The 24,207-nt window shown below is 62.7% G+C and overlaps 1 protein-coding gene across 5 annotated transcripts in view; it reads right to left on the bottom strand.

The window, feature by feature from the left end:
• Nucleotides 1-2,623: 2,623 nt before the first annotated feature.
• RARA (retinoic acid receptor alpha) overlaps nucleotides 2,624-24,207 on the bottom strand; it is a 33,588-nt gene continuing 12,004 nt past the window's right edge. For 2 of the 5 annotated variants that reach the window (XM_008144868.3, XM_054709302.1), the window contains exons 3-9: nucleotides 10,367-10,515; nucleotides 8,949-9,090; nucleotides 6,669-6,829; nucleotides 6,295-6,471; nucleotides 4,794-4,998; nucleotides 3,982-4,140; nucleotides 2,624-3,389 (exon numbers count right to left, since the gene is read on the bottom strand). In XM_008144868.3, coding sequence (XP_008143090.1) covers nucleotides 3,172-3,389; nucleotides 3,982-4,140; nucleotides 4,794-4,998; nucleotides 6,295-6,471; nucleotides 6,669-6,829; nucleotides 8,949-9,090; nucleotides 10,367-10,515 — 1,211 coding nt within the window. In that variant the 3' untranslated portion in view covers nucleotides 2,624-3,171. Of the gene's footprint in view, nucleotides 3,390-3,981; nucleotides 4,141-4,793; nucleotides 4,999-6,294; nucleotides 6,472-6,668; nucleotides 6,830-8,948; nucleotides 9,091-10,366; nucleotides 10,516-12,053; nucleotides 12,072-15,473; nucleotides 16,075-24,207 lie in introns of those variants that run through there. The other 3 variants (XM_008144877.3, XM_054709304.1, XM_054709303.1) reach the window with 3 other exon arrangements.

Below are 24,207 nucleotides of genomic sequence, written 5' to 3'. Positions count from 1 at the left end.
CAGGACAGCCCCTGGGCACAAGATGCCCCTTGTGCTGTGGCAGAGAAACTGCCCGGCAGCGATGAACTGTGAGCCACTGGGGGCAACCTCAGGCTCTGGAGGGTCCTGGCAGCAAAGGTACTGCCCCAGGGGGGCACTTTGTAAATGTAGGGGCCACGGCTCCAGTCACAGGAGGGGGACCCTGTTGGCATTTAGTGGGCAGGGACTCAGGATGCCAAGAGGTGCTCCCCACTAAAGAATGTCCCACTGAACACTGACATAGTGAAAACCTGACTGATTTCCATACAGGCCATTAAGGGTGTCACTGGGGGGCGGAGGGGAGGGGGGCGGTTCGCATGGTTTTGTTACCCACTGTCAGTTTTAATTGCAACCTCCAACCATACTCTTTAACTGTCCTGTGCTTCTGACCCTCTTCCTTCCTTTAAATCCAAAGATGTTCATTAAAAACAGAAGCAAACATGGGACTATGTCATATCTGCCCTGTGGCTGTGCCCCCCAAGCATTTACATACTGAAATGCATACCTCCTGGGTAGGTATGTTGTGTTAAATTTCATTTCCATTTCACAAAGAAAATGTGAGGAAATATTCGAGGAAGAGAGCCCCTGTCCCACGCTCACGCCAGCCACGGCCAGGGGGTGAGATAAGCGAGGAGCTGCCGCCACCTGGTGGCGGATGCAGAAATGGCAGGCGGACCCCAGAGGGAGAAACCCCTTCGTGCCCAGGAATCTTCCTGCCCATCCTCGCTGCTAACTGTTCCAAACACAGCTTCCACTGCCACCTCCCAGGCCCCCCAGACCGCGCTGTTTGCCGCCTCCTTCGGGGCTGCAGGGATCCAGGAAAGAGCCCTGGCTGAGAGGTGGGAGCCCTGAGTACTGGCCCCCCGTCTGCCACTAACTTGCTGTGTGACCCTGGACAAGGGCACTGCCCTCTCTGAGCCTGGATGTGTGGTGTCCGAGGGGTGGGCAGAATTGGTCTCAGGACCCTTGAGGGCTGCCACACTCAACCCGCTCAACCAGGAGCATCCAGGTTCTCCTGCGACCTGTCCTAGCTCCCTGCTCCCGGAGCCACCTCGGGGCGTGGCAGAGGGCAGGACAGTCCTCCTGGGGGCCGAGGGATGACAGGCTGGCCTCCTGAGCTTCTAACCCAATCCCGTGTTCCTGTAAGGTTGCCATGAGCCCCTGATCCAGGTCCCCATGCCAACTACCACTCTGCCGTGAAGGTCAAGTCTGTATTCACTCCAAAAATAGAACTCTTCTCTTTTTAAATTGATGTTAGAGAGGGAGGGAGGGGGGGGGAGAGAAACATTGACGAGAGAGAGCATCAGTCGGCTGCCTCCCACACAGCCCCTACTGGGGAGCAGGCCTCAACCCAGCCATGTGCTGGAATCAAACCCCCCTTCTTTGGTGCGTGGGTCAATGCTCAACTACTGAGCCACACGGGCCAGGCACACTCCTCTGCTGTTAAACAAGCCCCAGACCCAATCTCCCCAAGGGCTAGGCACTCTGAGCCGGCTTCCTCTCTCAGACAGGGACTCCCTGAGATCTGGGGCCGGCACCCTCCCTGCTGGGCGATTCCCTGTAGGTGGGGCCAGTTTCTCCCCCTCTCCCTTCCCCACCTCCAGACCGGGGCTCCCTGACGCAGGCCAAGGGCTTCCTCAGAGCGGCCCTGTCTCCGGCCACAGGATCTCACAGACCACAGCACAGGGGGCCCCCAGGGCTCCCATCGGACCCCCCAGCCCAGCCCCTGCCCAGATGCTGAGGGAAGGCAGTGAGGCAGCAAGGCTGAGGCAGGTGTAGAATAAATAGAACTTTATTCTTTATCCAGTAGATCTCAGTGGAAAGTCCCACAGTAACAGGTGCACCAGCGGGCTCTGGGGATGAGACCCCAACCCTGGGGCAAGGGGGGCAGGGCAGAGCCAGCTCCCCGAGCCCAGGGGTGCAGGGGATGAGAGGGGACCCCCTTAGGCCCGTCCTGCGGGGCAAGAGGGAGCACGGGTGTGGGGTGGAGGCTGGCGGGGGGAGGCCAGGGGAGTGGAGGAATTCAGGCCAAGAGTATCTGTCGGCCTGTGTGTGTGTGTGTGTGTGTGTGTGTGTGTGCATGTGTATGTGTGTGTGTGTGCGTGTCTGGGGGCCCTGTGGGTGGTGCTGGTGGCTGTGAGGCTGGGGAGCAGGGACAGCTCAGACCCCTCGGCCAGCCCCTTCACAGTGGGGGGCAGGAGGGCTGAGATCCTGTGGGCCCAGATAGGGGGCAGCTCAGCGAAGGACACGGGTTAGGAACACGCAAGTGTATGTTCTGCGGGCCCCCTGCTGGGCCCTGACCCGCCTCTGGCGGTGGGCACCCTCCTCCCTGGGGCTGCCTGAACTGTCCACACCCAGGGGTTAGGCCGAGGGAGAGGGGGGGCTGGCTGCTTCCCCAACACAAAGGAGGGGAGTGCAGGCCTCGGAAAGTTAGTATTTCACAGTTTGAAAGAGGAAACTGAGGAGAAAAAGGCTGGGGAGAGGGCCAGGGGGACACAGGGACATGGAGAGAGAGAGTGGGAGCCCCTTGGAGCCGCTGCCCGCCCCCAGGACCCACCCCCTCCAGCTCTGGATCCAGCTCCCCCCAATACACAGCACAGATTCCTTCAGTATAGATGTGCTTAAAATGAAAATTCTTATTAAAAAAAAAATCAAAACCAAAAAAAATTAAAATAAAAACCAGAGATAATACCTGGGGGTTGGTATGGCAGGGTATGTACAGGGGGAGCCCCCCACCCCTGGCCCACCCCCCCTGTCACCAACCGAGGCAATGGGGGGGTCCCCAACCGGGGGGCAATGGCTTGCAAGTTCTGAGGATGGAGGGGCCAGGTCCTGGCATTTGCTGGTGATGACGATGTGGCGAGGTGGGCGGAGGGGTGTCTTGATGAACACGAGGCCCCCAGGCCCCATCCTGAGACCCAGGACCAGGGGTCCTCACTCAGTTCGTGACCTTGCCCCCGACGACCCAGGCCGCAGAGTAACAGTCCACAGCACCCGGGCCTCTGTCCACAGAGTCGCCACCTCCTCCCTCCTGCCTCCTGTCCCGGGAAGCGAGACAGGGAGGGGCAGGGCTGGCCGGGGTCGCGTGGTTGGTAGAAAGGCAGAGAAAAGCCGGGCCGAGGGGCAAGGGCTGTGTCCACGGGGCGCAGGCGGTCACGGGGAGTGGGTGGCCGGGCTGCTTCTGTTGGAGCTGGGGCTGAGGCTGGGGCTACAGCTGCGGGGTGGGGGAGCCAGGCCACTCCCTTCCCGTCCCCCACCCCCCGGCTGTCCGCTCAGAGTGTCCAGGCCCTCGGAGTTCTCCAGCATTTCCTGGATGAGAGGCGGCATGGAGCCTGGGATCTCCATCTTCAGCGTGATCACCCGCTCGGCCCCTGCAGGAGAGGAGGGCAGAGGTCAGCACACACCCCACCGCGCAGCCCTGCAAGCCCTGGGTGCAAGCATGGCTCCCCGAGGACCAACACCCCCAGTCTCAGCATCCACCATGCACTGACTCGGGCCCCGTCTCTCTGAGTCCCCAAGTCCGAGGGGCAGCGGGGAAAGGGGTTCTTGACTCCGACCGCCTGGCCCGACACCGGGCCCTGCCTGCATGCTGTGAGCTATGGCTTCTCCTGCTGACGCCTCAACACAGCCCCCCTGTCCACACCATCCCTGTCCTCTCCTCAGATGGGGTCAGAGCTGCCCAGTGACCTGCTCAAGGGCACGCACCCCCGCCATCTGGTTCCAGAGCCATGCCCTTCACCACCAAGCAAAGGTGACACTGCCACCTTGGCGCTCACAGGCAGGCGGTCACCTGGGCCTGGTGGGGCCTCGGGGGGGGCGGGGCCTAGACGGACAGGGACAGCTTGGGTCCCCACGAGTGGGGCGTTGTCCTGGGCACAAAGACCCTGGTGTCCACGGAGGCCAGCTGTTGGGGCCCAGCCCTGGCGGGCACAGGGGCCGTCCCGCCAGGTGTGGGAGCCTCACCCTTAGCACTGATGCTGCGAAGGTCCGTGATCTTCATGAGCATCTTGGGGAACATGTGGGGCCGGCTGGGCCTCCGCTTCCGCACGTAGACCTTCAGCGCCTCGAGCAGCGGCTCCTGCAGCATGTCCACCCTGTCCGGCTGCTCCAGGTCCTGCCGGTCTGCGGAGGCAGAGGAGCCCCCTGAGCCACTGCCCGGGCCCAGCTAGGAACACCACGGTGCTCCCGGCCGCGGCCACTGGGGGGCGCGCCTGCCCAGGACACAAGCTGGGCGTCTGCTCCTGGGGCCTCCCCACACAGGGCAGCGGAGGGGTCTGTGGGCTCTGATACAGGCTCTCAATTGTGAGACAGCCCCGCTCATGGGGTTGGGACCCAGCAGAGGAAGACGCCCAGGCAGGCCTCCGGCTTCCACCCACCATGGACACCGGCCCGACAAGGCAGAGCTCGTAACAATAAAATAGTGACAGCAGCCAACATGCACCACCGTCCTCCTCTGGGCACGGCGCGCCCTCGTTATTAATGACCACCTGCCTCGGCCCATGCTGGCCTCATCTTGCAGACATGGGGGGGCTCAGAGAATTTTGGCAGCCTGCTCCAGGTCAGCGCCGGCCAGGATATGAACCTGGGTGGTCTGACCAGGTAGGGAACCCGGGTTCAGGTCTCCGCTGCCACACCCTTGCTGTGACTCGACTCCCCCTCTGCACAGGACCTGACAGGGGCCAAGGTCCCTTCCCGATCTGATGATCCCTGGACACCCTGGTGAGGGGCTCCCCCACCCCCCGGGCCTGGCCCCGGGACCCCCGGCCCCTGCCCACCTCCACAGATGAGGCAGATGGCGCTGAGCAGCCCCGTCTCGGCGTCATCCATCTCCAGGGGCAGCAGCTGGTTGGCGAAGGCGAAGACCAGGTCTGTGAGGGGGCCGAAGCCGGCGTTGTGCATCTGGGTTCGGTTCAGGGTCAGCCCGTCCGAGAAGGTCATTGTGTCCTGCTCGGGCGTGTACCTCGTGCAGATCCTCAGGATCTGGGTGCAGGGGAGGCACGCGTTTAGGGACGCAGCCCATCCCCCAGCACCTCCAGCGCCAGCATCCAGCCCCACAGGCCCACCTGGCAGGCAGCCAGCCCAGGGCAGCCCGATAGAATCTTCTACAATAATGAGAACGGTCTAAGTCTGCACCATCCAGACACGAGCCGCCAGCCACAGTGTGGCCATCGAACACTTAAAACCATGCCAGTGCCCCTGAGGAACCGACTGAATTTCATTTTGGTGAATTTAAATAGCCACGCATGGCACGCGGCTTCTGTATCGGCCTGGCTCTGGGTCGGCCTCCTGTCTCCACGCAGGAGATTTAGAATTCTTTAGAAACGAGAACTTCCAGGCAAGAATCATAGCGAATTTATGTCCACAGTCCCCAGGACAGGGTACACAGCAGGAGCTCAATAAATGTGCATCGGCTTCAACTGTGTCAAACCCTGATCCTGCCTCTTGCATCCAGGGCCTGGGTGGGGATGGGAGGCGGCACACACTGCACCTGCCTGCTCCTTCCAGGAAGTCACACCCAGGTTCCCCAGCCTGGAGGTGGGCAGGAGGGCTGAGCCGGTCAGGATGAATGACAGGGAGGGGAGTCCTTGTCAGTGGAGGCCTGGGCATCCCCACTGCCCTCAATCCTGCCTCCAGCCCAGCCCAGCCTCTGGCCCCACCAGTCCCGCCTCCAGCTGGACGCCCCGCAGCAGGCCTGTCCTCCATCAGGGCCGCCCTCTCCCATGCCCCCTCCACACCCTCGGTGTCATCGCCTCTGAACACCTTCCCTGGGGCCCACAGCTGGAGCTCTCTCATATGCATCCAGGGAGAACACCCCTTCCCCCTCTCCAGCCAGCTCTTATCACAGCTCACAACCCCTGTTTGCAGATCTGCCTCCAAAATCAGGAGGTTTTCCAGGGAGGGGATAGCGCTGTGTTCATCTCTGCTCCTGACACCCAGCTCAAGGCCTGCCCCACCGGGTCCCAGGGGAATCTTTATTACCGACGGAACAGAGGGGACGACGGGTGGTTGGGGGGGAGGCTTAATAGAAAGATGGGGCGAGGGTGGATGAATGTGTGGGTGAGTGGGTGAACCAGTGTCCATCCAGGTGCGGGGTGGCTAAGTGGCCAGGGAGACGGGGAGACAAGTGGGCACATGGACACGGGGGGGGAGAGAAAGGGCTGCTGTGTGGGTGGGCGGGGCATTGGGACAGGTCCATTCCAGACGGATGTTTAGGAAGGTGGTTATCTGAGTGGCAGGACATCCTCCAAGGACATGGGGCAGGGCCCAGACCCTCACCAGGATGTCCAGGCAGGCCGCCTTGAGAAGGGTGATCTGGTCGGCAATGGTGAGCGTGGTGAAGCCAGGCAGCTGCTTGGCGAACTCCACAGTCTTAATGATGCACTTGGTGGAGAGTTCACTGAACTTGTCCCAGAGGTCGATGTCCAGAGAGACACGTTGTTCTGAGCTGTTGTTCTGAGAGGACGGGGGAGAGTGAGGGCCTCCTCAAGGCTCCCCTCCTGGGCCCGGCTCCACCAGCCCCCACAGGCCTGCCCCGAACCCGCCTTGGCTTCCTGAGCACTCCTCCAGAGGAGGAAGCAGGAGGAGGGGGCAGAGGGGGAGGGGGAGCCAGCCTGGCAGAAGGGGCACCCGGGAGGGCAGGGAAGCCGTACCGTAGTGTATTTGCCCAGCTGGCAGAGGGCGGGGAAGGTCTCCTGGTGCGCTTTGCGCACCTTCTCAATGAGCTCCCCCACCTCCGGCGTCAGCGTGTAGCTCTCGGAGCATTCGGGCTTGGGTGCCTCCTTCTTCTTCTTGTTCCGGTCGTTCCTCACGGCTGTGGAGGGCGAGGCCGTGGTTAGAGAGCAGGTGCAGGCAGGGGTTCATCCACAGGCCCGGTCCATCCCCAGCCCAAGCTCCTCCCACCAGAGGTGCTGGCTGCAGGAGTCATTACCCGGTGGGCGCACACACAGCAGTGCACACAACAATGTGCACACAGATGCACATACAATATGCACACACACAGATGCACATACAATGTGCACACACAGAGATGCACATACAATGTGCACACACAGAGATGCACATACAATGTGCACACACAGGAGTGCACACAACAATGTGCACACACAGAGATGCACAGACACACGAGTGTGCAGGCAGACACGGTGTCAACTCATGCTCTACCCTTCCATAACCACCCGACCCACAACCATGTCCTGCCCGCGGGCCCCAGGACCACGGCACCAGCCCGCTGTGCTCATACTCGCACACACTTACTCCAGGCACACTCCCACACTCCGGGAACGTGGGGTCCCGGTCTGAAGGCAAGTGTGCAGTGCCCACCTTCGCGCTCTGCCTCCCTGTCCCCCACTCCCTCTGCTCCCAAGAGGAACCAGCAGCCTCCACTGGCCCCAGCCCTCCAGGCAGCGGTCTCCCGGGGGTCCCTGGGACTGGCTTGCGGAGGAAGCAGCTCCTCTCCTGGGGCAGGGGCTGCGTAGGGCTCCCCAGCCTGAGAGTGGGGGGCCGGATGGGAGAATCTCTCGGCCCATTAGCTGGGGGAGCTGACAAATCACCGGGGGCGCTGAGCCGCACACACCACTCGGCTTTAAAGAAGCGATGGGGTCGTTACCAGCCGATTAGCCCAGACACACAATCACTCACAGGGCCAGTGGTGGCGGTTGCTGACGCTGGAGGAAGAGAGGTGGGGGTGGGGGCCCCAGGAGGGGGCAGTGGGTTGGGGGGGGAAGCTGGCATAATTTGGAGATCACTCATGTCGATTCTGCAAATTCAATAAAGTGCAAGGGAGAGAAGGGAGAGGGAGAGTGGGGGGATAATTTGGGAAGAGAAAATTGCAGCTGTGACAAGACGTTTATCATTCGGAAGCTTTAATTCTATTGAAATGGCAGCTGCTCAGCTCCGGGGCACAGAGCAACCAGAGGGAGGGAGGGAAAGGGGGAGATGGCGGTGGGAGGGAGAGGGGTCCCCACCCTGGTCCTTCTGCACCGAAAAGCTCTGGGAGTGGAAGGTGGCAGGAGCAGAGGGAGGAGGCAGTGCTGGGCCCTGAAGGTCCCAAGTTGTCACCCCTGATGCAGCATGGAGCCGTCACTTCCTGGGTTCCTAGCCAGGCAGCCCCTGCCCCCTGTGGCGGGAGGTGGCAGTGTGATGTAGGACCCCTCGGTCCCCCCACACCCCTTCCCCACTTTCTTCTTCCACTGCCCAACCTACAAAGGGCTAGGGGGTCCTGCAACCCCCTCCCCCACCCCATCCCCCAAGGCTCAGGCTCCATGGCAACGGCCACGCAGACAAGGAGGCGTCTGTCAGCGTCATTTATCTCTGACATCATCAATCACTGGTCACCACGGCAACACTCATGATTCAACACAAGAGGGTCTCCCTGTCCAGCCCTCCCACCTCCCTCCATCCAGCCTCAGCTGAGCCCAAACTGGAAACCCCCATCCCTCAGGGATCTGAGACATCCTGATTCTCTCTTGAAACCCTAGGGCCCAGGCTCTGTCACCGGACAATGGCTTTTAGATCCCTGTGCCAGCCGCACCCCCCCCCCAACACACAACACACACACACACACACACACACACACACACACACACACCCTCAGTACAGGCCCTTCCCTGAGATGCACAATCCGAAGCCAGCAGGGCCTGGAAGCCAACTGGCCTGCAGCAGACACACGAGCACACACAGCCAGCCATGTGCAAACAGGAACGGTGTCTGCGATGGACACAGCCAGATGTACAGGCAGGCAGGTCCTTGCCGCTAGACACAAACCATCCTTAGCCATGAGCCCACACACCATACCACGGGTGTGCAAGTTCACATCCCTACACACACCCCCACACTCCCCCACCCGCTCCCCTCGCCTCTAGGAGCACCACAGGCCCCGCCTAGCGGGTGGCCTGGCCCCCGGCCCCCGGCCCCTGGCCCCTGGCACTCACACTCTTTGGACATGCCCACTTCGAAGCACTTCTGCAGCCGGCAGTACTGGCAGCGGTTGCGGGTCACCTTGTTGATGATGCAGTTCTTGTCCCTGTGACACGTGTACACCATGTTCTTCTGGATGCTGCGGCGGAAGAAGCCCTGAGTATGGAGGGGAGGGAGTCAGATCAGCCACACCCACGGGGGGAGCCATACCAGCCTGGGGCCTTAGCCAGGGCTCCCAAGCCTTTGGCCATCACCTACCTGAACAGGCCAGACAAGGTGGGAGAAGGGCTCACCTACTATACTAGGATGCCCCCCAAAGAACTGCAGTGCCTGCCCCTACCCTGCAAGTACCCCCAACCCACACCCACAGACCCTGCTTCCTCCCTCCTTGGGAAAAGGACATCAGGGCTGCCAGGGAGTCAGGAAAGGGGGAAGCTGGGGCTAGAGAGGAGAGAGGCAGAGCTCCGGAACCCTCAGCCTGGGCCCAGAGCACAGGAAGAGAAAGCAAGCAGGAGGAGGCATGCAGGGCCACACTCAGGCTGGCCGGAGGGATGGAGATGCGCACACTCTCAGAAACAAGCAGCAGGACGCACGCTTGCCAACCAGGGAGACGTGCACAGACTGATCACGGGTGATCCCGGGCTGGTTAGGGGCTCCACACACAGGCTAACCAGAGACATGACAGACCAGGGACAGACAGGACAGGCAAAGACACACACACCCTGAGGCCTGCTGCTTTGCCCTTGATCTTGGCCCCACACCTGGGGGCAGCTACTCCAGGCTGAGAGGCAGTCTGGAGCCCAAGCCCCCAAACTGTACAGCCTCTGAGCCCCCAACCTCTGGGGCAGAAACAGGTACAGAGGCTCAGGCCCTGGGAGGTGAGGAGAGGCCATGCCCACAGCCGCTGGGAAGGTGGCAACCACATCTGGACCCTGGAGCCTAACGCGGGCGCAGGGAAATCCAGCCAGACACGGGGGAGCCCACAGCCTGGGCATCTGAAGGAGAGGCCAAGGCAAGGCGCCTGCTCCTAACCGCCTCCTGCCAGGCCGCCGTGGGGAGGTTCAGGCAGGGCCACTGGGGGCAGGCCTCCTGGGGCCCCAGCCAAGAGCCAGGCGGCAGCCAGCTCACCATGGCAACCTGGGCAGCGGTGGCAGAGCAGACCTACGCCCTGCCAACTGGAGGATGCAGACAGGGAAAGGAGCTCGGGCAGGAGGGGACCTATTTGGTTTGGGGGAACCCCTGCTCATCCGTGGGGGGTTCTATTGCAGGCTTCCTCCCCACCTCCAAGGCTGCTGCGACCTGCCACATAGGAGCCAGTGCAGAAGCTTCAAGGACGACCCCCCCTGCACCCCCAACAGCATACTCCCGGGACGTGGCAGCAGGGACATTCATTGATCTCATCAGGACTGCCTTTCCCAGTGACTCAACTCACCTTGCAGCCCTCACAGGCGCTGACCCCATAGTGGTAGCCTGAGGATTTGTCCTGGCAGACAAAGCAGGGCTTGTAGATGCGGGGGAGGGGGGGAGGCGAGGGAGGGCTGGGCACTATCTCTTCGGAACTGCTGCTCTGGGTCTCAATGGCTAGAGAGAGAAGAGGGAGGGGCAGTTAGAGACCCCGGTTGCCATCCTGAATACCGTGCCCGCCCACCCTGCCTCCAGCTCTCTCCCGGGAGCCCCTCCCAGCCTCACCACAGCTGCCAGGATTCAAACTCAGGGGCAGGAACACGGGCTCAGGAGAGCCGGGACTCCCCAGCCCGGCTGCCAATGAACCCATCGGCACCCCATCACTCCTATCTACTTCCCAGGACCCCACCTTCAAACCCAGAAAGGCCCGATGATAAACCATCAGATCTGTATGTGGACAGGGCTACACCTGGGCAGCGGGGGTGGGAGGCGGCCTGGACCCGGCTCCCCAGTTAGGAAGGAGTTAAGGGCCTATGAGGAGGGAGGGAAGAGGACACAAGCTAGGGGCAGAGGAAACTGGGGTCAACAGGATATTCAAAGGCGGCCACTCCCCCACCCCCTCGGCTTCCGCTCCCCCCCCTCCTCTCTGACAGCAGCCACGGCCCCTCCTCCACCCAAACAATCCCCAGGCCAGGGACTCCAGGCCCGGTGAGCAAAGAAAAGTTGCAAATGTTAGGGCGAAGCAGGCGGGACTCCTGATAAGCAGGGGGGACTCCCCGGAGACAAGGAGAGGAGTCCCTCTGGGCCCCGGAAGCCCCTTGCTCTGGGCGCCCAGTCTGGGGGGAGCAGCATGACAATGGGGGGTCTGTTCCCATCAATGCCCTGTCTGTCTGGCCTCAATACTATGTCCGGGTTACTACCCCCTCCCCTCCTGTTATTCAGCTCCACTAGGGCAGCCAGGAGGGTTGACCCAGCCAGCAAGGCAGCCCTCACTAGCCAAACCCTCCCCAGTGCTTGGCCCCCTGCCCATCACCCCAGGGAGGACAGGGCTGGGCTGGGTGGGGGCCGTCTGTGCCTAAAGCCTGGGCAGCCGGGGGTAAACTGTGCTGGATGGAGAACAGTGACCAAAGCAACCCCAGACGCCCACGGGACCACCCAGCATCCTCCTGAGGCCTTGCTAAGTCCGCTTGTCCAAACTCAAGGATGCCTCCCCCCAGCAGGTAGATCCCTACCTCCTCCCACACCCCAGCATCCCACCTAGTCTCACCCCAAACTGCAGCACACAAGGCTCTGGCATTCCAAAGGGCCCAGAGCTCCTGGCCCAAGCACCTTAGAGCCATCGGTCACCTGGCCCCGCGGTCCAGGCCCAGAGAGAAGCGGCGCCTGGGCCCTGGGGGCCGGCCGCATGCTTCCACCCTGCCCCATCCCCGCAGACACCACGCATGGCCAGGAGGCCGATGGCAGGGAACCAGGCCAACCACCTTGGCAGGGCTTTCCCGGCTCCTCGTAGGGCCGGGCACCACTTCCCTGGTCAGCCCGGCCGACCAGCCCTGCTGTGGCCCCATGTCCCGTGCCTGCCCAGAGGCCAGCCCACAGCACAGAGACTGACCGACCGACCGTGGGCGCCCAAACCCCCATCAGTCCACAGCCTCCTCACTGATCTCCCCTCCCCGCCCTCACCCAACACCAAACTGCCCTCGCCTGGTTCGCCCCACCTCGCTCTCCTGGAGGCCAGACAAGCACATCAGACAGGCAAGAGGCCTGAGAACAGCTGCTGGGGTGGGGGGCAGGGGTGGGGGGCCTGGGGGAGGCCAGGAGGCAGAGGGGTGAGCGACAAAGGAGCCCTTTGTTGTGCTAACTTTTTCCAAGACGTAAAAGGAGTAACAATAGACAATCCAGACTGGTGTGTGTGTGTGTGTGGGGGGGGGGGTGTCAAGGACACGGGGGTGTGGTGGAGGGGCTGTGGCCTAGAATCCCAGTCCGCGTTCCAAGGCGCAGAGGATGAAGGCACTGACCTGCCTCCCCTGCCCATCAGCCCTTAGCCCCCCCCCCCCTCTGAAATGGACCAGGCTGGAGGGGGAGAGAGGACAGGGACGCTTTGGAGTCGAGTGGGATGGAGGAGGGGAGGTGGGGCATGGGGAGACACACAGGATACCAGGATGACAGACAGACAGACAGCTCTCAGGTCAGAGTCAAACCAGTGGGGCAAAGGTCTGTAGAAATTGGGAGCTCAGGCAAAGTCCGGAGGGTGTTTCTGGGACTGAAGGAATGCGCCCGTTCGCACTGTGCTCCGGCAGGAGAGGGGGGATGACCCCACATGCGGGGCTACAGTGTGGTCTGGGGGAGGCCTCCTCCCACCCACCCGGCAGCGGGCTGGCTGCCTTGGAGGCTGAGACCTGGTCTGTGCTCCCACCTCCAGCACACCCCACCTGTCACCCAGGTAACAGCTGAGGTTTCCAAGTGCACCCTTTGAACCCGGAGTCCGGGCCCAGCGCCCACCTCCTCAGGCCTCCAGCCAGCAGCCTGGGAAGGCGCGGGGCACTCTGAGGACACAGCTCTCAGTCTGTCCACACAACCCCTGCGGGAAGGACGGCCATGCCTGGCCCCTCCCCGCCCACCTCCCTCCCCAGAGGCCCCAGCCCCCAAATCTCTCTCCCAGCAGAGAGACGGGGCCGGAGAGGCGCCACACCTTCTCCGCTCAAAGTTCCAGCGCCCAGCGCGCGGCTGGCACCGGCCCAGGAAGCCTGGGTCCCCGCCGGCCCGGGCAGCCCGGGCGCCCCTCCCCCGCCCCCGCCCCGCCCCTCCCCGCGGGCAGGAGGCGCAGAGCGCTCCGGATTCCCCACGCCCCGGAGCCGTTCGCAGGCTCGCACAAGGGGCCGGTTTCCTGGAGGAGATCAGGAGGAAATCAGCCGGGCCCCCGGCCAGCAGCTCCCCTCCCGATCCAGCTGGCGCCCGCTCCTCTGCGGCTCCCCTGGCAGCCCCTGGAGGGCTGGGCAGGGGACGCGGGGCCCTCGGTGCTCCCCTTCCTCCAGGGGTGGGGGGCTCGGGTGCAGGCAGCTCGGAGGAAGAAGGCCCCAGGCCCGGCGGCCACCGATAAGCATCTATCCCCTCCCCCCGGTGCGGGGCCACGTGCTTCACATTCTTGGACGTCTGGGAGCGGGCGGAGGCGTGAGCAGCGGAGATCGGTGGGGGACAGATGGGGAACCACATCCTGTGTACCCCCCCCCCTGTCTTCTAGTGCCCCCAAACAGGAGCGCTGGGGAGGATGGCAACGTCCCCCGGGCCCTGCAGGACTGAGCCGGTCTCTGGAAGCCGGCCTGCTGTCGCTTCCCACCTTGGGTGGCGGAGGCCGAGGGCTCCTGTCGCCACAGGACCTCCCCACACCAAGCGGGGGTACGGCCCCCTGTACTAGACAGGGGGCTACTCCCACTTCCAGCCTCCAGTCTTCCCAGGGCCTCAGAACACCCCTCCCAGCTCCCAGCCCCGGAGCGGAGCCCACTGACACCCCACCCACCCACATTCATTCACCTCCGTGGCCTACAGGGCCCAGGCCCAGGCTGGAGCTCTACCCCAGCCAGGGTGTGGGGGACAGGCCTCCACCTCCCCATCACCTGCCTCCCAGCTCCTCAGCCTGCTGGGCTCCTCGCTCCCCCGCTCCCCCTTCAGTTGGGACCAGGAAGAGCTGAGCTGCCCCAGAGCTGAGGAAGAGCTGGGGCTGGAACCCAAGGCCAGGCCCCTGGAGAGGCAGCCAAGGCCGTGGAGGGGGTAACCCTGCAGCCCGGCCCCAATGACCCTCCAGCTCTGGGAGGAGGGGAAGAAGGGTCCTGGCGTCATACTTCTCACCTCTCTGGGGTTTTTTTTGCCAAAGTCAACCCACGTTCACACCCCTGTCCCTCCCACAGCCTGCAGCCTGCAGCCTCCCAGCCAATCTGCACCGCCACCCCCCAGGCAAAGGTCAAGGGACAGGACAAAAGCAAAGGCTGAGGTTAAGGTGGCTCTCGGAGAGGCAGAGGTGGGGTGTCTCTCTGTCTCTCTCCCGGAGCAAAGGAGCTGGGGGGCTGCCCTTCACCCCTCTCCAATCTGCCAGGCCCTCAGGAGGGAGACAGCAGGTTCAGGAGGATGGGCGAAGCTCCTGGGAAGAGTTAAGCCCGAGGGGAGCGGGGAAGAAACCCGAGCCTTGTAACAATACCCCCCCGCCCAGTGGAGTGCCAGCTTCCAGCCACCCAGGTACACCGCCTGCACGGCTGGGTCTGAACACACCCAGATGTGCACCCCAGGCGCTCCCCGCTCCCCCAGTGCACAGAGCCCCCTCCCCACCAGAGGAACCTGAACCCAGACACGGGGCAGAGAGGAGAGAAGGTGAGCAGCCCGCCAGGACTCCGGGGTTCTCATCAGCACCCCTTAGGAAGGGGCCGTCCAGTACCTGCCCCTGTCCCCAAGTGAGCACAGGGTAACAAAAGACACACTCATGCCCAGAGCAGCTCTCCCCTTCATTCCTGGGACGGAACCCCCCAGGATGCCAGCCAAGTGTCTAGGGCCAGGACTACACTCAGATGGACAGGGGGCCCCTCCCCAAGATGGAAGGGGTCACGTAGCATGGCAGAGGGGTGTCTGATGAAGTTGCCCCCTCCTGCCACAGCCCACTGCCAACGCCTCCCTGACACCCACTCTGAGGACACAAGGACAGGGGCTGGGATCTGGGGAGGAGGCCCCTCCTCCTCAGGGCAGACAAGCCCACAAATGGGGTCCTGACCCCACCCTCTCGGGTGGGAGAAGGGACCACTCTGTTGTGAAGCTACTGGATTCCAAGCAAAAAGATCTGAAGTGGGCCAAGGGGCTTCGTTTCCGCTCCAAGAAGTGGAAGGAAAAGTGAACGAATGTTTCCTGAAGGGAGGAACCCCCAAAGTTCTTAGCCCTAGTATATATAACACTGCAGGAATGGGGCCCGGGGTGATTCCGGGAGTTGAATTGTCCAGCAAAGGCACCAGGGTTTCAGCAAGAGAGACAAGGGACAGCGAAGGGTAGAGACAAGACCCCACCACGCCCCCAGGACGCATCCCCCCCCCCCGAGGAGCGGAAGCCCCCCCCGGCCCACCCCCACCCCTTACAATAGGAGAGGGGGGACCGGTACCTACAGTGGTTTGAGCCATTCCAAAGCGGAGTCCGGAGCGGGGTGGAGTAGGGGCCGGGGGCGGGGAGCCCCTTCTCCGGGAGCAAACAGGCCCGGTTCTGGTTATAAAAATCCACCACCAGGAAGGGGTTGGGAGTGGGGGTGAGCCCCCCCACTTCCACACTCTCGTACATCTCCGCAAAGACAAGAGGTCCAGGCGGGGGAGTCCTGAGAGTCGTCTCCCTCACTCAGACGACGGCGCCATCCCAGGAGAGCAGCTGGGGGCGAGGGGCCCGTCCCCCGCCCCGAAAGGCGACCCGGGCGGGGGGCCGCCCGCTGCCCCAAGTCCCGCGTCGGAGTCGGCCCGCCGCTCCGCCAGCTCCAGGTGAAAAGCGGGGAAGTTGTGTGCGCTGGGGGGGCGGGGGCCCCTCGACTGCCCCCGGGGACGCCAGGCCGAGCCCGGGAACTCGGCAGCTTCACCTCGAGGGGGGCTCCCGTCCGGAGTCTCACGGTGCTGGAGGCAGAGTCCCGCGGCGCCCCGAGTGCGCCGGGCGGGGGCGGGATCAGCGCGGGAGGCGGGGAGCCCCGAGCACTTCCTCCTCCCCGCCGGGGCGCCCGGGCTTCTCCGGGGCCGGGACACCGGGTGGGGTGGGGACCCCGCGCGGCCCCGCCTCCCCAGACCCGTCGCTGGGGCTCCGGCGGTGCGCGCCGCCGCCCCCACCTCGAGCCCCCTCCCCGGGACCCCACCTCCTTCCCTCCGCCCGGTGCGCCCAGGCGCCGCCCCTCGGCTTAACCCTTTCCCGCGGGGTCCAGCTGCGGCGGGAGAGGCGCCGGGACCGAGACCGAGAGGCGGGCCGCGCACGGGCGAGTGGGGGGAGCCTGGGCAGGGGGAGGAGAAGGGAACAGAAAGGAACAGGCGCCCGAGGAGGAGCGGCCGAGCTCAGACTGCGGCCGGTGCGCGGGGAGGAGGGGGCTGCGCGCGGAGCGAGGACGGAGGCGGGGCGGGCGTCGCCCCCACCCCAGTTCCGGCTGCCAGCCTCCCCCGAGGCTGGGTCAGCCCCCGAACCGGCGGAGCCCCGGCGGGGAAGGTGTGGGTGCGGGAGGAGGGGGGTGGTCCCGGGGTCCTCCCCTAGCACACCCCCACCGGCCCGGGCCTCATTTGCCTAATGCAATGCGGCTGAACTCTCGCTGAACTCGCCCGGCGGCGCCTCACCTCCGGGTGACCCACCCACCGCGGCCCGTGACATCACCCGCTCGCCAGCCCGCCCGCGGGGCTCGCCTGCCGGGCCCCCAGTCCTGCCGGGTCGGGCCAGCTCCCCCGAAGGCGCGGAGCGTGGTCACGGCGGCGAAGGGCCGGGGTGTGTGTGGCCAAGTGTTCGCGCCACGGAGGGCGCGGCGTGCCGGGCGTCCCGGGTGTGACATTGTGCAGCTCAGACGCTGTGTCGGATGGAGACACCCGGCTTGTGTCATTGTCTGTGACATCATGTGTGACTGGCCGCCCGCCCGCCCGCCCGCCCGCTGCCGGAACCCGACGCGGCGGTGCGGTGCTTGGGCACATTTGCGTGCAGCGGAGACTCTCCACCCGCCGCTCCGCGGGCTTCCGGTGAGCAGAGCACGGCCCCGGGTGTCTCCCACCTCGGCACCGGGATCGGCCCCCACCGCACCGCCCAGCCCTGGGGAGATCAGAGGACGGGCTGGTGCTTTCCAGCTGACCACTTCCTCTGGAAGCCTGCGGGGCCTGCTCCCTGGAGGAAGGCCCAGGTGGGGTAGGTCCGGGAAGGAGGGCATGTTCCCGGAGGAGAGGGTGTCCCAGGACTCCCTCTGACCCTTCCCTCATCCCAGCAGGGGACAGGCATCTACCTGCTTCCCAAGGACATTCTCCTAGAAGCCAGGTTCTTAACATATGCATATTGTCATGGAATCCTCACAGCTACTCCAAGAGAAAAGCGGGCATTATTCCTATTTCACAGCAAGGCGAGGTGGGTTGCCCAAGTTCACACTGCTAATAAAGGGGGGTGTATTTGAACTCTCTGCTGTCAAAGCGCATGTTCCTACCATGCCAGGCCAATTCAAGAAATAAAAATGTATTTTTTTTTTAGCACCTCCTATGTGGACACTCTGGTGAGCCTGTCCTTGCAGTCCTTATGGAGCAACAGCCATTAAGCAGATATTGATTATACGTGTGTGCACGCGCGCGCGCACACACGCGTACGCGTGCGTTTGCAAACTGAGATAATTGGTAGTATGACACAAGTATAGCGTGCTTTGAAGAATTAATGTAGGTCCTGATGGGTCAGGGAGGACCTCAAAGCAGAGACCGAGTTAGTCAGGCAAAGAGTAGGAAGAAGTGCAGTCTCATAAAAAGAAAGAGCCTGTGCAAAGGTCCTGGGGTTACAGAAGTTGGTGAGTTCATTCAAGGAACCGGCAGAGGAATAGAGTAGACCGAGCATAAAATTCAAGAGGAAAAGGGGCACAAGACCAGGCTGGAGAGGTGTGCTGAGGCCAGACCACGTGGGCTTGTTCATTCAGACTTTCGGATTTTATCCTAAATGCAAGGAGAACCCACAGGAAAAATCCCAAGCAGAGGAGAGGCAAGATCTGAGTTACAGCATTATGAGATCTTTCTAGCAGATATGTGAGGAATGGATTGTGGGAGGGCAGGAGAGACCAGTTAGAAGCTACTGCAGCCGTCTGGACAGCGCACAACGGTAGTGCAGTCGAGGAAACTGGCTGTGTTGATAGACAGAGGAAGGTGGATTCTTGAAACTTTTTTTTTAAACCTCACCTGAGAACACTTGTCCACTGGTTTTTAGAGAGAGTGGACGGGAAGGAGGGGTGAGGAGAGAGAGAGAAACATCAATGTGAGAGAGACACATGGATTGGCTGCCTCGGGTATGCGCCACAACCAGGGCAGGGATGGAACCTGCAACCCAGGTACGTGCCCTTGACCAGGAATCGAACCCGCAACCCTTTGGTGCGCAGGCTGCCGCTGTAACCACTGAACAACACAAGTCAGGGTCTGAGACTTTTTGAGGGTAGAATCAAGGGGGCGGGGGCGGGGTGAGTGGGACTAGGAAAGGAGATAGCCAAGAGGACTCGTGTGTGGCTTGTGCACCAGCCAAGTTCCTGAGACTAAAAAGTAGAGAAGCCTCCTGGGCTGGGGAGCAGGTGGTGTGTGGGTCTCCAAAGTGAGAGCTCACCTAAGTGAGGTTTGGGCCGCAGGTGGCATGCCAGGGGCTGGGGCACGAATGCCAGCCTCGGCAGTGAATGAGATTGCTGGGGAAGAGACAGGTGCTTCCGCCGCCCTTGGCGTCTTTCCCCCCAAACGATGTAGCTCCTGGGCACCAGGTATGTTCTAGGCCCGTGGTCGGCAAACTCATGAGTCACCAGAGCCAACTATCAACAGTACAACGATTGAAATTTCTTCTGAGAGCCAAATTTTTTAAACTTAAACTATATAGGGAGGTCCATTGTTATTAACTTAATTAGGGTCCTCCTAAGCTGGCCTTTGCTAAAAACGCAAGGGGCCAAAGAGCTGCATGTGGCTCGCAAGCCGCAGTTTGCCGACCCCTGTTCTAGGTTCTGTGTCCACCACTGGGAGGTACGAAGGGATCTGAGACTGTCCCTGCCACCCAAGACCTAGGGATAAGGAAAGCATCTCCTAAAGGATGCGAGCTCGCAGCAGGAGCTGGGTGGGGAGACGTCCCTTCGTGGCAGGGATGGGTGTTGTAAGCGAAAAAAAATGAAGACCCACAGGCATTCTAAGGAGGGAGAACGAGTGCAGCGAGTTGTGGGGAGCGTCTCTGAAGGTTTCTGGAAAGAGGCTGGGTTGGATGTTCCCTGAAGGATGGATAGGATTTCTGGAGCTGAGGAAGGGGAGAAGTTGGGGGTGAGATGCCTGTTCTGGGCGACAGCAAGGTCATGGGACAGGTCAGAGCAGAACACAGGGTCCTGGGGCAGCGAGAGACGAGGGGGAAAGGAAGGCCAGCCCGCTGGTGGCTGCTGGCGGCTGCAGGCCTGGGGTCCTCCCCTGCAGCACCCCCCACAGCTCCTCCAGGGCTGTGTGCTCAGCGGGCCCTCAGCAGTTGTGGGCTCCACTGAACCGGCCCCCACTTGTGCCAGGCAGGGCTCCCTCCTGTCCCCAACCCCATCTGGAGAGGATCATAAACAGGAAATCATGAGGCTCTGAACCAGACGGACATCAGGTCCCAGTCCAGGGTGGCCGTCCCCCAAGACAATTCCTGGCTCTGCCGGCCCCGCATCATCGCTGCTCATCACTTCCAGGGGACTCCAGGCTCCCCCAAGCCCGCACCACCAGCAAGCAGGTCACCGTGGCCTCGCAGCAACTCGCCCAGCCAGAGGGGGATCAGGAGTGTTGCTTTCAAGAGGAGGAAACAGACTGAGAGAGGGTTTGGGTGACCTGCCCACGGCCAAACAGGAAGAGCTCTCCTGTGAGACTGCTGCCCACAGAGCCTTGGTCTGTGGGCTGGCTGAGGTTCCCAGCACCCAGTCGTCAAAATGGGGGGGGGGGGAGGGGAGGGCCTCTATTTCTGATCTGGTGAGGGCTGAGGGCCTCCAGTCCACCCTGGGAGGCCCAGCTGCACCGGCTGTCCACCTGCTTCTCCCCACGAAGGAGGAAGAGGAGGGGGAGGAAGGCGGGGTGGGCACCACCCCAAAGTCATTTGCAGAAGGGAAACCTCTTCCTCCTTCTACACAGGCCACCCCTCAAGACAGGTCCCCACGGGCACATGGCCCTTACCATGTCCCAGGTCTGGGCCAGTCTAAGAGGGCAGGCTTCCTTCCCGGAGTCCCTCCCCCAACCCTTGCCGGGATCCTGCCCAGAGGGGGCCTGTGCATTACGCATGCCGCCAGATAAAAGGTGAGGGGCCCCCTTTTCATTCAAAATCCCATCCAGCGGTCTTGGCTGACTCTACATTTTGGGTCCCAGGAAAGGCATCGCTTAGCTGCACCCCCTCTCCCCTTGGGCTGCCCCTCCTATATTGTCCAGGGAAAGAGTAGGCGGGAGGGAGGGAGGAAGGGAGGGCGCAGCCCGCAATGGGGAGAGAGTGGCAGAGGAGAAGGGCACACCCCTTCCTCTGTCTCCCCAGGGTCCACACAGCGAGTATAGGGACAGAAAGGGAAAGGCTGCGCCCATCTTTCGGGGCTCCCACTTCCGGCTCCTCCACTGACGGCTTCCAGTTCCCTGCCCCCACCCCACACATGGAAACAAAATAGGAATCTGAACTGTGGTTTTTACACTCTGTTCCTACAGTGTCTGTCTGGAGATGGGGGGAGGTTGCCTGCTGAGCTCTGCAAACTCCCGCGGGCGGGCGGCAGTGGGTAGATTGGGGGGGGGGGGGCGGGGATGGGTGTGAACAGATTGTATCCGCAGCTTCCAGGACAGGATGGAGATCTGGCCCGGGCCTCTTATCGCTCTTTCCCTCCAGCCTTCAGAATCCAAAACAGAGAAGAGAGGGTGAGGCTTGGGCGATGCTGCCTTCGCCCCCTACTGGGGAAAGGCGGGAGTTCCTGACGCAGAAGCAGGGCCTCGGCCATGGGGGGATTTCGGCAGAGGCACGGCCCCCGCTGGGCTTCCCACACCCAGGAGTGCCCCTCAAAATACCCTCCCGAAGCTGCCAGTCTGGTTGTTGGAAAATAGCCCAACTTTCCCGGCCACGGAACCCAGCCTCACCCTCCACCAGAGCCGCTTCCTCGTGTGCAAATGGAGATAGCGTCCCTCTCCCAGATTGTGAGGATTAAGATTGTAAACCAGAGATAAGGCCCCACACACAGTAGGTGCTCCACAGATGTTAGCAACCCACCTATGAGGGCCCGAGGTCCGGGCCCTTCCCACTGTCACAATAGCTGTGCGACGGCTGTGACCACCACCTGGCCTCATCCCGGCCCTCTTAGGGGGTTCTGGTGCTCAGAGAGGTTATCAGATCAGCAGGTGACAAAGCCTGAACTCACACTACCCTACCCCACCATGGAATTTCTGGGGGAGCAACAAAAAAAGGCAGGTTAGTTTCCCCTCCAGCCTAGATGATAAGAATGAGAGGCCTGCCCCTCCCCAAACACACAGCACAATCCACAGGCCACGCCCCCTGAAACACTCTCTGCCCTAAGTCAAGGCCCCTCCGGCACACAAGCTGTGACACCCCTTCCCCAGCTCCCCCAACTGGATTTCCCCAAAACACACTCGACTCTGTGACCCTCTTCACCCAATACACATAAACCATTAACTCCCTTCCCAACACACACCCAACCTTGACCCCACCCATCCCTTAAACACACACAGCCCTGACCCTCACCACAAGGCACACAGAATCCAGCCCTCCACAGTAAATACCAGTCCTCGGGGGAGACCCAGCCCCGGGGGCCGGTTTGGGGTAGAGAATCCTGTACCGTCTCGGGGACCTTCCTGCGAGACTAGCAGGGCAAATACCCCAAGAATATTTACGTCCTTCCATAGGCCACCAGGTCTCTCTGAAGGGGCCACCCCAGACCCAGCCTCCCCTTGGGGAGAAGGATGGGAGGGGGAGAGGGAATGTCCCAACACCTTTGTTGGTGGAGAGTGGGAGGAGGGAGCCTCATCAGCGAGGTTTCCTACAAAAGGGTGGCAGAGGGCCAGAGTCCGCCAATGCTCCCGGGAGGAATGGGGCGGCAGGGGCGGCAGGGAAGGCAGGCGAGGCTGCCCCACGCATGGGAATTTTGATCTGTCCTGCTTCCATGCCCGGAGCTGAGATCCAGGCCCCCAGCTCTGCATAAGGAGGGAGATGGTCCCAGAAAAGGGGTGGGTTAGGGAGAAGCTCAGAAGCCGGGGGTCTGGGTAGGACGAGTCCTGTTGTTGTTGACGAGGAGGAGGCGGAGAGGAGCAGGGAAGCCGCGGGCTCGCAGGGAGGGGCCGGAAGGGGCATTGCCTAACCTGGGCGGAGAAAGCCAGAGAAGCCTTCGCTCGCCTGCAATGTGGGCACCCCACCCTGGGGGGAAAGGTTACCAGGGTGGGAAGTGGGGACCCGGAAGCCCTCCCCACCCACCTCTGAGAAAGAGGAAGAAGCTTGCAACATTCAGAGGAGGGGAAAGCATTCACTCTCGTGGCACAGGCCCCCTCCCACCCTCAGGGAGTGTAGGCCCCAGGGGAGCAGTGTCGGGGACTCTGCTCCCATCACCTGTGGAAGCACAAGGCCACAGACACCAGGTTACAGCCCCCCCCCACCTCTTCCCCAATCCCCACCCCCGGCCCCCCGCTCCCCCCCCCCCCCCGCAGGAAGTAGATGCTCCTTTTCCAAGGTGGAAACATGAGCCCCAGTCCCTATAGACACAGCAACGACCCAGCAACTGCCCCCTATGGATACTGAGAACCACAGCCACACCCACCCACTCCCTGGCAACCCTGAACCCAAGGACTGGCCTCGCCATCACCTGGCACCCCCTGGCAGGCCGGGCCAGAATCAGTTCCCGACTCTCCGGTCCCTGTGCCACCCGCCTCGCATCCCATGTGAGGAAGACAGAAGAGAGGAAGGAAACAGATGACAGAGGTGTGAGAAGGCGGGGTGGGAACTGAGGCAGTACCTGACTGCCCCCCCCCCCCGGGCCCCAGGGTTTAAAGGGGCACAGACATAGGGCTCCTACTCCCAGCAGCCGGTGGGGCCTGGGAGGAAGGGGGCCATGGCGGAGCCAGAGGCGGCCACCAGGAAGCGGTGGTGGCGGTGGGCGCCAGGCCAGTGCGGGCATGAGGCGCCCAGCCAGGACCTGCCCCCGGGACAGAGACTCCCTGGCTCTGGGGCGAGTGCGCTGCCCCCGCACGGAGAAGGGGGCACTGACCCAGCCAGACCAGTGATGCCAGGCAGCTTGCCAGTGGCTGCGGGAGGGGCAGTGGGTGCCCGGGGCAGGGTGTTCGGTCCCTGCCCACCAGGAGAGGTGGGACACGTCTCCCAGGCCAGCGACGGACCCGCCAGTCTGCCGGTCCGTGCCGGTCCATGGTCTGTTCGGCTGCTTCCACCCCTCCTCCAGCCCCAGGCCAGGCCCCGGCTTGGCTCCCTCCTCCCCCCCAAGCCCTGGCCTGGCGCCCAGCTGGGCCCTGGGGGCCAGAGTTACTGTAAGCGGCCTGGCAGGCCCGAGGCCTGGACTCTGCCAGCTGGCCATAGCCGCCGCCACCTCCCACTACCTGGCTCGGCCAGCCAGGGAAGGGCACTGAGACCCCCGTCCAGCAAACCGGCAGCCCCCATGGCCGAGGGAGGAGGTAGGGAGAAAACACAGGCCCTGCCAAGACCATGCATGTGTCCACAGCCAGAGTCCAAGCCCCTCCTGGGACACTCGCCCTGTCCCCCAGGCTGCTCCTGGGTTCCTCCCTCTCTCCCTCCCGCCGGGGCGGAGCTGGAAGTGGGAGGGGGTTCCAGCAGCCTGCCCCTCTCTGCCGGGATCGGTGGGGAGTAGGTGGGTGCGCTCTCAGCAGAGCTGCCATTTCCACCAAATGTCGAGAGGTTTGTTTACTCGCCTCCAGGCTGTGTCCAGGCCTTGGAGCTATTTATAAGGCCCTCAAAGACTCAGCACAGAAGCGGGGTGGGGGGCACCGCGGAGCAACACTGTTTCATCTCTCCCTCTGCGGCCCCCACATCAAACAACCACGTGGTCAGCCTACAAGCTTCTCCTCCCGGAGCCCCCCCACACGATGGTGTCCCTTGTCCGCAGAAGACCTCGCGGCTGCAGCAGGACAGATGTACCCAGCGGCCAGCCCCCGGGCCTGCTCCCTCCAGGGC

This window comes from Eptesicus fuscus, chromosome 20 (assembly GCF_027574615.1).
Source record: "Eptesicus fuscus isolate TK198812 chromosome 20, DD_ASM_mEF_20220401, whole genome shotgun sequence".
Lineage (NCBI taxonomy): Eukaryota > Metazoa > Chordata > Mammalia > Chiroptera > Vespertilionidae > Eptesicus > Eptesicus fuscus.
Note: the sequence above shows the minus strand (reverse complement) of the source record. Positions and strands in the feature narration are given on the sequence as shown.